Genomic DNA, 12598 nt, shown 5'->3' with positions numbered 1-12598 from the left:
TATAATTCAATAATTGATTGTATTTCTGCCTTTGTGCAGTAAGACATAAAAAGTATGCTTGCATTTGAAATATTCGATATTCACAATATTTTAAAACATCGTTGTCAAAATTATTGCAATATTATCTCCAATATTCGATATATCGCCCAGCCCTAATTCTTACCATATTTTACTGTGTATTTTATTCTGTTATTGTCTGTCACTATAGTCTAGGGTTATTGGATTTTCATAGTCAATTCTGTATTTGCAGTTGGGATTGCCTATTCAGATAGTTGGAAAATTGGTTATTTAGTCTCAACAACTATGTTTACAAATGAAGGGATTATGCTCAATAACTATAATAATAATAATAATAATACTGACAAAATGAAACACTCAAGCCCCCAAAAATTCAAATTTTATTTTAAATTGGAAAATATTTCATCAGTCAAAAGAGACCCAGGAAATTCTCCCTCCCAGCAGATCCAGCATGATGCTCCTGCGTGCTGGCCTGCTGCGTGCTGGCCTGCTGCGTGCTGGCCTGCTGCGTGCTGGCCTGCTGCGTGCCGGCCTCCTGCGTGCTGGCCTCACTCCACTGGTTTGACAGGAACCTCAGTCTTGATGAGGGATGTAATGTCTGTAGAGACATTAACGTTACTATTAATAATTACTAACCCTATAAAACTTGTCTGTTTACACACTGTACATTATGTATCAATAACCTATAATCAGTTGGGGTCGTATTGTTGCACTGTACCTGGTCAATACAGACCACTCCACCAGAAGTGACATTCAGGTTTTGCTCACCCTCAAAGTCGACAAAGATGATGAGGTCGTCGTTCTTGAGGTAGCTGCGTCGCTGCAGGTCAAAGTGCTTGATGAAGTTACGCCAGCCCCAGGATTCTCCACGGTAGCAGTCACAGCTGGGGTCAAACGTGCCCACCTTGGTGGGGTTGTCCCAGAACAGCGTTCCCTCTGGGGCTGGGGGCACACACACAATGACACCCCCCCCACACACACACACACACACACACAGGATGACACCATTAAAGGGTTAGTTCACTTATTATAGAAACAAAAGAGGATCCTTCATGGCCCACGTACTGGTCCTCATGTCTGTGGTGAGGCTACGTGCTGACGACATCCTGAGCAGGACGTCGGGGTCCTGGTCCATGTCTGTGGTGAGGCTACGTGCTGACGACATCCTGAGCAGGACGTCGGGGTCCTGGTCCATGTCTGTGGTGAGGCTACGTGCTGACGACATCCTGAGCAGGACGTCGGGGTCCTGGTCCATGTCTGTGGTGAGGCTACGTGCTGACGACATCCTGAGCAGGACGTCGGGGTCCTGGTCCATGTCTGTGGTGAGGCTACGTGCTGACGACATCCTGAGCAGGACGTCGGGGTCCTGGTCCATGTCTGTGGTGAGGCTACGTGCTGACGACATCCTGAGCAGGACGTCGGGGTCCTGGTCCATGTCTGTGGTGAGGCTACGTGCTGACGACATCCTGAGCAGGACGTCGGGGTCCTGGTCCATGTCTGTGGTGAGGCTACGTGCTGACGACATCCTGAGCAGGACGTCGGGGTCCTGGTCCATGTCTGTGGTGAGGCTACGTGCTGACGACATCCTGAGCAGGACGTCGGGGTCCTGGTCCATGTCTGTGGTGAGGCTACGTGCTGACGACATCCTGAGCAGGACGTCGGGGTCCTGGTCCATGTCTGTGGTGAGGCTACGTGCTGACGACATCCTGAGCAGGACGTCGGGGTCCTGGTCCATGTCTGTGGTGAGGCTACGTGCTGACGACATCCTGAGCAGGACGTCGGGGTCCTGGTCCATGTCTGTGGTGAGGCTACGTGCTGACGACATCCTGAGCAGGACGTCGGGGTCCTGGTCCATGTCTGTGGTGAGGCTACGTGCTGACGACATCCTGAGCAGGACGTCGGGGTCCTGGTCCATGTCTGTGGTGAGGCTACGTGCTGACGACATCCTGAGCAGGACGTCGGGGTCCTGGTCCATGTCTGTGGTGAGGCTACGTGCTGACGACATCCTGAGCAGGACGTCGGGGTCCTGGTCCATGTCTGTGGTGAGGCTACGTGCTGACGACATCCTGAGCAGGACGTCGGGGTCCTGGTCCATGTCTGTGGTGAGGCTACGTGCTGACGACATCCTGAGCAGGACGTCGGGGTCCTGGTCCATGTCTGTGGTGAGGCTACGTGCTGACGACATCCTGAGCAGGACGTCGGGGTCCTGGTCCATGTCTGTGGTGAGGCTACGTGCTGACGACATCCTGAGCAGGACGTCGGGGTCCTGGTCCATGTCTGTGGTGAGGCTACGTGCTGACGACATCCTGAGCAGGACGTCGGGGTCCTGGTCCATGTCTGTGGTGAGGCTACGTGCTGACGACATCCTGAGCAGGACGTCGGGGTCCTGGTCCATGTCTGTGGTGAGGCTACGTGCTGACGACATCCTGAGCAGGACGTCGGGGTCCTGGTCCATGTCTGTGGTGAGGCTACGTGCTGACGACATCCTGAGCAGGACGTCGGGGTCCTGGTCCATGTCTGTGGTGAGGCTACGTGCTGACGACATCCTGAGCAGGACGTCGGGGTCCTGGTCCATGTCTGTGGTGAGGCTACGTGCTGACGACATCCTGAGCAGGACGTCGGGGTCCTGGTCCATGTCTGTGGTGAGGCTACGTGCTGACGACATCCTGAGCAGGACGTCGGGGTCCTGGTCCATGTCTGTGGTGAGGCTACGTGCTGACGACATCCTGAGCAGGACGTCGGGGTCCTGGTCCATGTCTGTGGTGAGGCTACGTGCTGACGACATCCTGAGCAGGACGTCGGGGTCCTGGTCCATGTCTGTGGTGAGGCTACGTGCTGACGACATCCTGAGCAGGACGTCGGGGTCCTGGTCCATGTCTGTGGTGAGGCTACGTGCTGACGACATCCTGAGCAGGACGTCGGGGTCCTGGTCCATGTCTGTGGTGAGGCTACGTGCTGACGACATCCTGAGCAGGACGTCGGGGTCCTGGTCCATGTCTGTGGTGAGGCTACGTGCTGACGACATCCTGAGCAGGACGTCGGGGTCCTGGTCCATGTCTGTGGTGAGGCTACGTGCTGACGACATCCTGAGCAGGACGTCGGGGTCCTGGTCCATGTCTGTGGTGAGGCTACGTGCTGACGACATCCTGAGCAGGACGTCGGGGTCCTGGTCCATGTCTGTGGTGAGGCTACGTGCTGACGACATCCTGAGCAGGACGTCGGGGTCCTGGTCCATGTCTGTGGTGAGGCTACGTGCTGACGACATCCTGAGCAGGACGTCGGGGTCCTGGTCCATGTCTGTGGTGAGGCTACGTGCTGACGACATCCTGAGCAGGACGTCGGGGTCCTGGTCCATGTCTGTGGTGAGGCTACGTGCTGACGACATCCTGAGCAGGACGTCGGGGTCCTGGTCCATGTCTGTGGTGAGGCTACGTGCTGACGACATCCTGAGCAGGACGTCGGGGTCCTGGTCCATGTCTGTGGTGAGGCTACGTGCTGACGACATCCTGAGCAGGACGTCGGGGTCCTGGTCCATGTCTGTGGTGAGGCTACGTGCTGACGACATCCTGAGCAGGACGTCGGGGTCCTGGTCCATGTCTGTGGTGAGGCTACGTGCTGACGACATCCTGAGCAGGACGTCGGGGTCCTGGTCCATGTCTGTGGTGAGGCTACGTGCTGACGACATCCTGAGCAGGACGTCGGGGTCCTGGTCCATGTCTGTGGTGAGGCTACGTGCTGACGACATCCTGAGCAGGACGTCGGGGTCCTGGTCCATGTCTGTGGTGAGGCTACGTGCTGACGACATCCTGAGCAGGACGTCGGGGTCCTGGTCCATGTCTGTGGTGAGGCTACGTGCTGACGACATCCTGAGCAGGACGTCGGGGTCCTGGTCCATGTCTGTGGTGAGGCTACGTGCTGACGACATCCTGAGCAGGACGTCGGGGTCCTGGTCCATGTCTGTGGTGAGGCTACGTGCTGACGACATCCTGAGCAGGACGTCGGGGTCCTGGTCCATGTCTGTGGTGAGGCTACGTGCTGACGACATCCTGAGCAGGACGTCGGGGTCCTGGTCCATGTCTGTGGTGAGGCTACGTGCTGACGACATCCTGAGCAGGACGTCGGGGTCCTGGTCCATGTCTGTGGTGAGGCTACGTGCTGACGACATCCTGAGCAGGACGTCGGGGTCCTGGTCCATGTCTGTGGTGAGGCTACGTGCTGACGACATCCTGAGCAGGACGTCGGGGTCCTGGTCCATGTCTGTGGTGAGGCTACGTGCTGACGACATCCTGAGCAGGACGTCGGGGTCCTGGTCCATGTCTGTGGTGAGGCTACGTGCTGACGACATCCTGAGCAGGACGTCGGGGTCCTGGTCCATGTCTGTGGTGAGGCTACGTGCTGACGACATCCTGAGCAGGACGTCGGGGTCCTGGTCCATGTCTGTGGTGAGGCTACGTGCTGACGACATCCTGAGCAGGACGTCGGGGTCCTGGTCCATGTCTGTGGTGAGGCTACGTGCTGACGACATCCTGAGCAGGACGTCGGGGTCCTGGTCCATGTCTGTGGTGAGGCTACGTGCTGACGACATCCTGAGCAGGACGTCGGGGTCCTGGTCCATGTCTGTGGTGAGGCTACGTGCTGACGACATCCTGAGCAGGACGTCGGGGTCCTGGTCCATGTCTGTGGTGAGGCTACGTGCTGACGACATCCTGAGCAGGACGTCGGGGTCCTGGTCCATGTCTGTGGTGAGGCTACGTGCTGACGACATCCTGAGCAGGACGTCGGGGTCCTGGTCCATGTCTGTGGTGAGGCTACGTGCTGACGACATCCTGAGCAGGACGTCGGGGTCCTGGTCCATGTCTGTGGTGAGGCTACGTGCTGACGACATCCTGAGCAGGACGTCGGGGTCCTGGTCCATGTCTGTGGTGAGGCTACGTGCTGACGACATCCTGAGCAGGACGTCGGGGTCCTGGTCCATGTCTGTGGTGAGGCTACGTGCTGACGACATCCTGAGCAGGACGTCGGGGTCCTGGTCCATGTCTGTGGTGAGGCTACGTGCTGACGACATCCTGAGCAGGACGTCGGGGTCCTGGTCCATGTCTGTGGTGAGGCTACGTGCTGACGACATCCTGAGCAGGACGTCGGGGTCCTGGTCCATGTCTGTGGTGAGGCTACGTGCTGACGACATCCTGAGCAGGACGTCGGGGTCCTGGTCCATGTCTGTGGTGAGGCTACGTGCTGACGACATCCTGAGCAGGACGTCGGGGTCCTGGTCCATGTCTGTGGTGAGGCTACGTGCTGACGACATCCTGAGCAGGACGTCGGGGTCCTGGTCCATGTCTGTGGTGAGGCTACGTGCTGACGACATCCTGAGCAGGACGTCGGGGTCCTGGTCCATGTCTGTGGTGAGGCTACGTGCTGACGACATCCTGAGCAGGACGTCGGGGTCCTGGTCCATGTCTGTGGTGAGGCTACGTGCTGACGACATCCTGAGCAGGACGTCGGGGTCCTGGTCCATGTCTGTGGTGAGGCTACGTGCTGACGACATCCTGAGCAGGACGTCGGGGTCCTGGTCCATGTCTGTGGTGAGGCTACGTGCTGACGACATCCTGAGCAGGACGTCGGGGTCCTGGTCCATGTCTGTGGTGAGGCTACGTGCTGACGACATCCTGAGCAGGACGTCGGGGTCCTGGTCCATGTCTGTGGTGAGGCTACGTGCTGACGACATCCTGAGCAGGACGTCGGGGTCCTGGTCCATGTCTGTGGTGAGGCTACGTGCTGACGACATCCTGAGCAGGACGTCGGGGTCCTGGTCCATGTCTGTGGTGAGGCTACGTGCTGACGACATCCTGAGCAGGACGTCGGGGTCCTGGTCCATGTCTGTGGTGAGGCTACGTGCTGACGACATCCTGAGCAGGACGTCGGGGTCCTGGTCCATGTCTGTGGTGAGGCTACGTGCTGACGACATCCTGAGCAGGACGTCGGGGTCCTGGTCCATGTCTGTGGTGAGGCTACGTGCTGACGACATCCTGAGCAGGACGTCGGGGTCCTGGTCCATGTCTGTGGTGAGGCTACGTGCTGACGACATCCTGAGCAGGACGTCGGGGTCCTGGTCCATGTCTGTGGTGAGGCTACGTGCTGACGACATCCTGAGCAGGACGTCGGGGTCCTGGTCCATGTCTGTGGTGAGGCTACGTGCTGACGACATCCTGAGCAGGACGTCGGGGTCCTGGTCCATGTCTGTGGTGAGGCTACGTGCTGACGACATCCTGAGCAGGACGTCGGGGTCCTGGTCCATGTCTGTGGTGAGGCTACGTGCTGACGACATCCTGAGCAGGACGTCGGGGTCCTGGTCCATGTCTGTGGTGAGGCTACGTGCTGACGACATCCTGAGCAGGACGTCGGGGTCCTGGTCCATGTCTGTGGTGAGGCTACGTGCTGACGACATCCTGAGCAGGACGTCGGGGTCCTGGTCCATGTCTGTGGTGAGGCTACGTGCTGACGACATCCTGAGCAGGACGTCGGGGTCCTGGTCCATGTCTGTGGTGAGGCTACGTGCTGACGACATCCTGAGCAGGACGTCGGGGTCCTGGTCCATGTCTGTGGTGAGGCTACGTGCTGACGACATCCTGAGCAGGACGTCGGGGTCCTGGTCCATGTCTGTGGTGAGGCTACGTGCTGACGACATCCTGAGCAGGACGTCGGGGTCCTGGTCCATGTCTGTGGTGAGGCTACGTGCTGACGACATCCTGAGCAGGACGTCGGGGTCCTGGTCCATGTCTGTGGTGAGGCTACGTGCTGACGACATCCTGAGCAGGACGTCGGGGTCCTGGTCCATGTCTGTGGTGAGGCTACGTGCTGACGACATCCTGAGCAGGACGTCGGGGTCCTGGTCCATGTCTGTGGTGAGGCTACGTGCTGACGACATCCTGAGCAGGACGTCGGGGTCCTGGTCCATGTCTGTGGTGAGGCTACGTGCTGACGACATCCTGAGCAGGACGTCGGGGTCCTGGTCCATGTCTGTGGTGAGGCTACGTGCTGACGACATCCTGAGCAGGACGTCGGGGTCCTGGTCCATGTCTGTGGTGAGGCTACGTGCTGACGACATCCTGAGCAGGACGTCGGGGTCCTGGTCCATGTCTGTGGTGAGGCTACGTGCTGACGACATCCTGAGCAGGACGTCGGGGTCCTGGTCCATGTCTGTGGTGAGGCTACGTGCTGACGACATCCTGAGCAGGACGTCGGGGTCCTGGTCCATGTCTGTGGTGAGGCTACGTGCTGACGACATCCTGAGCAGGACGTCGGGGTCCTGGTCCATGTCTGTGGTGAGGCTACGTGCTGACGACATCCTGAGCAGGACGTCGGGGTCCTGGTCCATGTCTGTGGTGAGGCTACGTGCTGACGACATCCTGAGCAGGACGTCGGGGTCCTGGTCCATGTCTGTGGTGAGGCTACGTGCTGACGACATCCTGAGCAGGACGTCGGGGTCCTGGTCCATGTCTGTGGTGAGGCTACGTGCTGACGACATCCTGAGCAGGACGTCGGGGTCCTGGTCCATGTCTGTGGTGAGGCTACGTGCTGACGACATCCTGAGCAGGACGTCGGGGTCCTGGTCCATGTCTGTGGTGAGGCTACGTGCTGACGACATCCTGAGCAGGACGTCGGGGTCCTGGTCCATGTCTGTGGTGAGGCTACGTGCTGACGACATCCTGAGCAGGACGTCGGGGTCCTGGTCCATGTCTGTGGTGAGGCTACGTGCTGACGACATCCTGAGCAGGACGTCGGGGTCCTGGTCCATGTCTGTGGTGAGGCTACGTGCTGACGACATCCTGAGCAGGACGTCGGGGTCCTGGTCCATGTCTGTGGTGAGGCTACGTGCTGACGACATCCTGAGCAGGACGTCGGGGTCCTGGTCCATGTCTGTGGTGAGGCTACGTGCTGACGACATCCTGAGCAGGACGTCGGGGTCCTGGTCCATGTCTGTGGTGAGGCTACGTGCTGACGACATCCTGAGCAGGACGTCGGGGTCCTGGTCCATGTCTGTGGTGAGGCTACGTGCTGACGACATCCTGAGCAGGACGTCGGGGTCCTGGTCCATGTCTGTGGTGAGGCTACGTGCTGACGACATCCTGAGCAGGACGTCGGGGTCCTGGTCCATGTCTGTGGTGAGGCTACGTGCTGACGACATCCTGAGCAGGACGTCGGGGTCCTGGTCCATGTCTGTGGTGAGGCTACGTGCTGACGACATCCTGAGCAGGACGTCGGGGTCCTGGTCCATGTCTGTGGTGAGGCTACGTGCTGACGACATCCTGAGCAGGACGTCGGGGTCCTGGTCCATGTCTGTGGTGAGGCTACGTGCTGACGACATCCTGAGCAGGACGTCGGGGTCCTGGTCCATGTCTGTGGTGAGGCTACGTGCTGACGACATCCTGAGCAGGACGTCGGGGTCCTGGTCCATGTCTGTGGTGAGGCTACGTGCTGACGACATCCTGAGCAGGACGTCGGGGTCCTGGTCCATGTCTGTGGTGAGGCTACGTGCTGACGACATCCTGAGCAGGACGTCGGGGTCCTGGTCCATGTCTGTGGTGAGGCTACGTGCTGACGACATCCTGAGCAGGACGTCGGGGTCCTGGTCCATGTCTGTGGTGAGGCTACGTGCTGACGACATCCTGAGCAGGACGTCGGGGTCCTGGTCCATGTCTGTGGTGAGGCTACGTGCTGACGACATCCTGAGCAGGACGTCGGGGTCCTGGTCCATGTCTGTGGTGAGGCTACGTGCTGACGACATCCTGAGCAGGACGTCGGGGTCCTGGTCCATGTCTGTGGTGAGGCTACGTGCTGACGACATCCTGAGCAGGACGTCGGGGTCCTGGTCCATGACCACCAGCGTGGCCTGCCTGTTGACGGCCGGCCACTGCAGCACACCGTCGTTCTCCACTGCAGCACACCGTCGTTCTCCACTGCAGCACACCGTCGTTCTCCACTGCAGCACACCGTCGTTCTCCACTGCAGCACACCGTCGTTCTCCACTGCAGCACACCGTCGTTCTCCACTGCAGCACACCGTCGTTCTCCACTGCAGCACACCGTCGTTCTCCACTGCAGCACACCGTCGTTCTCCCCGCTGGCCAGGTGGAAGTACAGGCCGGCGTAGCGGCCCGTGTAGTCGCTGTAGCCGGAGTCGGGCTTCAAGCGCAGGCCGTACCCATAGCCCTCGGGGCTGTAGAAGCGAGGGCTGTCCATCGCCATGCTGCTGTTAGCCTCCTCCAGGATCCTGGAGAAGTTGTGGATCGTCCACACGGCATTGGGGCAGCGTGTCTCTGACAGGGTGACGTCGTCGAGGGAAATCCCCCCCGCGGAAGAGGTGGGGTCCCCTCGCATGCCCTGGAATGCGTAGCGGAACTTCTCTCCCACCTCCATGGGAACGTGGGCGATCTTCCAGGTGTGGTCAGAATCCCCTGAGAGGCACAAAAAGGACATTTTTGGGGACAGCAAGAAACACACACTGCAAGACCCTTCATTCATACAGCAAGTCCAAAACAAGTGTCTGCTTACATCGGGCCACACACCACACACACACACGCATCCACCAGGCCCACACACTCAATACCGTGAAAGGTGTGTATCTTCTTCATCTTGCGGACGGTCCCCGTGCCATCGTCCATCCTGACCCAGACCACAAGCCTGTCCTGTGGGCTGCCCGTCATCCTGTAGAAGAGCTGCAGACACTGCTGCTGCCTACGGGGGAACAGGATCCTGGACTCCAGCAGAGCTGACTCCTGAGCGCCACCCTTCTGGCTGCTGAAGTGCATGAAATAGCCAGCATCTAAAATGTAGCACACAGAGACAGGCTGCTCAGCTAACATGGATGATATGGAAGACGTGTGAACAGACCTTAACCCTAAATAAGGTTTTTAAATGTTCATTCATAATTGATCATGTTAGCAGTAAGAGCAGCAGCCAGGTCTGAAGGTGACCTCTGACCTCTGCAGCGTCCAAGCAGGGTGTGGTCCTCAGAGCCCGCAGCGCCCATCAGGTGTTCCCAGTCAGCCTCATCCGTCTGACTCTGGATCATCCCACAGATATTGATGTTCTCAAACGCACACTGGTCCAGCATAGTGAGAGGGCCAGCTAGAGGGGTGGGAGTGGGGAGAGAGAGGGGGGGAGATAGAGAGAGGGCAAGGGGGGAGGGAGAGAGGGGGCAAGAAAAAAAAAAGAGAAATACTTTATTCACCTAGGGGAAATTGCAGCGTTACAGCAGCATATCACAAACAGTTCTACACAAATTACATGTGAAAGACAAGCTTAGTTTAAATACATGACCAGATACTGTTAATCATACTGTATTAGTTCTGTAATCAGACCACGTTACAGTATTGGAATAATGTACTGCAAGTACATTATTACACAAATTACATCATGTAATTTCATGCTGGTCCTTACAGGAAAATCGCTAACTTTTACTGTATATAGTCTCTCAAACATATATATAGCGTCTCTCTGTTCTCACAGCAGTTGTACATCCTGTTGAGTCTGAGGGTGTCAAGTGTGCTGAAATCCAGGTACTGTCCGATGATGTTGTTGAAGGCGGGGATGTTGGTGGTGATGGTGGGGATGCTGCCATTCTTGTTGAAGGAGTACGGACGGTAGTGCATCACCGACTCATAATCATACGGGGTGTTCTGGTCGGTGATGAAGTCGTCATTGTATTTATTGAAATTATGTTCCAGCCCTGTCAAAACACAGTGAAACATAAACATTTGTAGGTCCAAAACATCTAATCTCATTTGATTAAAATAGTTTATCTGTTGAATTTGTTCAATAGTTAATCTATGGCAAACAGTTTACATGCTCGTCCAATCACATATCAAAACCAGCCCCAGGTGAGTGCTGAAGGCTGTTAGCCCACGGTCTGACCCGGAGTGACTTGGTCCAGCCAAATCTTGACGTAGTCGTCCCGGTCGGAGCGAGACTGCTCGTGGTAGAAGCCCAGTGCGTGGAGGAGCTCGTGCTCGATCACAGCCTTGTGGTCACAGCCGGTCCCCAGAGACAGGACCTGGCCAGCCTGCTGGTCGCCCACGCTGGAGAAACACCTGCAAAGAAAGACATGATCATCGCAATGTATTTCATTATAAAAAAACTGTATGCAGGAGGGGGTTTTAACCTGTGAACTCTTGGTATGCAGTCAAATGCTCTACCCCTGAGCTACACCCATCCCCATTTAGATGGATTGTAACATCCATCGACTTAATATTAGTTTTTGAGAAGGGTCAAGGCTGTAATGCAAGGCTTTCTTAATACAGTGCTGTCAAGTGGTTTGCTCCTGCTTGCAATTTGATTAAAAAAAATATCTTAAAGTTTTGTGTCTTACCCTCCCCGCTTCTCAAACTTGATGTAGGTCTTCTCTCCAGCGTAGGGCTTGAAGTCTACGCAGGACTTCAGGCGATACATCTCAAAAGCCTGGTGGACACAGCCTTTAGCGTTCAGATCTGGGGAGGGAGAGGGCATGTTTCAAACCCTGCTACTGTGGTGTTGCCCCAAAATAGAGCAAACACAGGGGCTCTTCATAGCAACACACTCACCCAAGTCATCAGACAGAATGTAAGGAATGGGAAATTTCCATCTGTACTTTGTGTCAATCAGAGCGTTGCGTCCTTTCTGTTAAGGATGAACAGCATAAAAAAAGTTGTAGAAGTTGACAGTATAAATTCTGATTGAGAAGCTCTGATTACAAATGTAACATTCACTCAATGTTATAAAACTCACTGGAACGAGGATGTCCCCTTCAATCAGGTTAGGGTTAGAGTCCCCCTCTGAATCTGTAAGCAGAGAAAAAGCTTTTAGTTTGCGGCAAATATATTAGACAAAGTACAAACGTGACATTGAATATTGCAAGTATAAGTTTTAAATGCACAAAAGAGTATTTGATTGTTTCAACTCACCCAAATTAAGCAGTGGATTTTCATCCTCAGCATTTTCATAGACCTCTACATTGAAATAGAATAACATCATTGCTCAAATGAAGGACATTGCAGACACTTGTATTTAATTAGTGGTAAGATATAGTATTCTGATGTTATATATATATATATCTGTTTAACATACCATGCACCAGAGACTGTGGTGAGAGAGGTATCTGCACACAAACATATTTTCATGATTGAGGACATCTCAACTATTCACACATAGCATAGTCATTATTAAATTAATATCATATGAAACAGCACACAAATATACAACAACCCTCCTGATCATAAGACATGCATCCACCATACTTACGTAGTACGAGCTGACCAGAGAGGCCAGTACCAACACGATCACCTGTTTCTGCAGCATGGACATGTTCAGAATGGTTCAGAACAGTTTTCCATCTCAGTTAAAACTATGCCATATGGAAACTAGCAACCTTTAGTCTCAGTAATAAAGTTTATGTCTGCTTTGTGGTAAACAGTAACTGAACAGGGCCTCTCTTGGCAGGTGTGCTTATGACTGGGCAGAGTGAGCATGCTGTTTGTGTGTTATCCTTAGTGTCTGTATGTGTCCTTGTGATGGATGTAGGGATGCAGCAAATAACCTATTTCACT

The 12598-nt window shown here is 55.7% G+C and overlaps 1 protein-coding gene across 1 annotated transcript; it reads right to left on the bottom strand.

The window, feature by feature from the left end:
- Positions 1 to 385: 385 nt before the first annotated feature.
- mep1a.1 (meprin A, alpha (PABA peptide hydrolase), tandem duplicate 1) lies at positions 386 to 12355 on the bottom strand. The gene is made up of 14 exons (XM_062467479.1): positions 12294 to 12355; positions 12120 to 12150; positions 11957 to 12001; positions 11781 to 11833; positions 11597 to 11672; positions 11386 to 11503; positions 10932 to 11107; positions 10525 to 10746; positions 9999 to 10145; positions 9625 to 9840; positions 9136 to 9472; positions 8816 to 8951; positions 787 to 952; positions 386 to 616 (listed from the first exon to the last, which is right to left on the bottom strand). Exons 1-14 carry the CDS (start codon positions 12348 to 12350, stop codon positions 567 to 569), a joined length of 1830 nt encoding a protein of 609 aa, XP_062323463.1. The 5' UTR covers positions 12351 to 12355; the 3' UTR covers positions 386 to 566.
- Positions 12356 to 12598: the final 243 nt, after the last annotated feature.

Source organism: Osmerus eperlanus, chromosome 8 (genome assembly GCF_963692335.1).
Source record: "Osmerus eperlanus chromosome 8, fOsmEpe2.1, whole genome shotgun sequence".
Classification (NCBI taxonomy): Eukaryota; Metazoa; Chordata; class Actinopteri; order Osmeriformes; family Osmeridae; genus Osmerus; species Osmerus eperlanus.
Note: the sequence above shows the minus strand (reverse complement) of the source record. Positions and strands in the feature narration are given on the sequence as shown.

What these genes read in the sequence shown, in the direction of transcription:
- mep1a.1 (XM_062467479.1), bottom strand. Translation starts at nt 12,350, where the DNA reads ATGCTGCAGAAACAGGTGATCGTGTTGGTACTGGCCTCTCTGGTCAGC. An exon ending in GAAGATACACACCTTTCACG is followed by an intron (nt 9,473 to 9,624) that starts GTATTGAGTGTG and finishes TGTGCCTCTCAG; the next exon opens with GGGATTCTGACCACACCTGG. An exon ending in TACTTCCACCTGGCCAGCGG is followed by an intron (nt 8,952 to 9,135) that starts GGAGAACGACGG and finishes GTGTGCTGCAGT; the next exon opens with GGAGAACGACGGTGTGCTGC.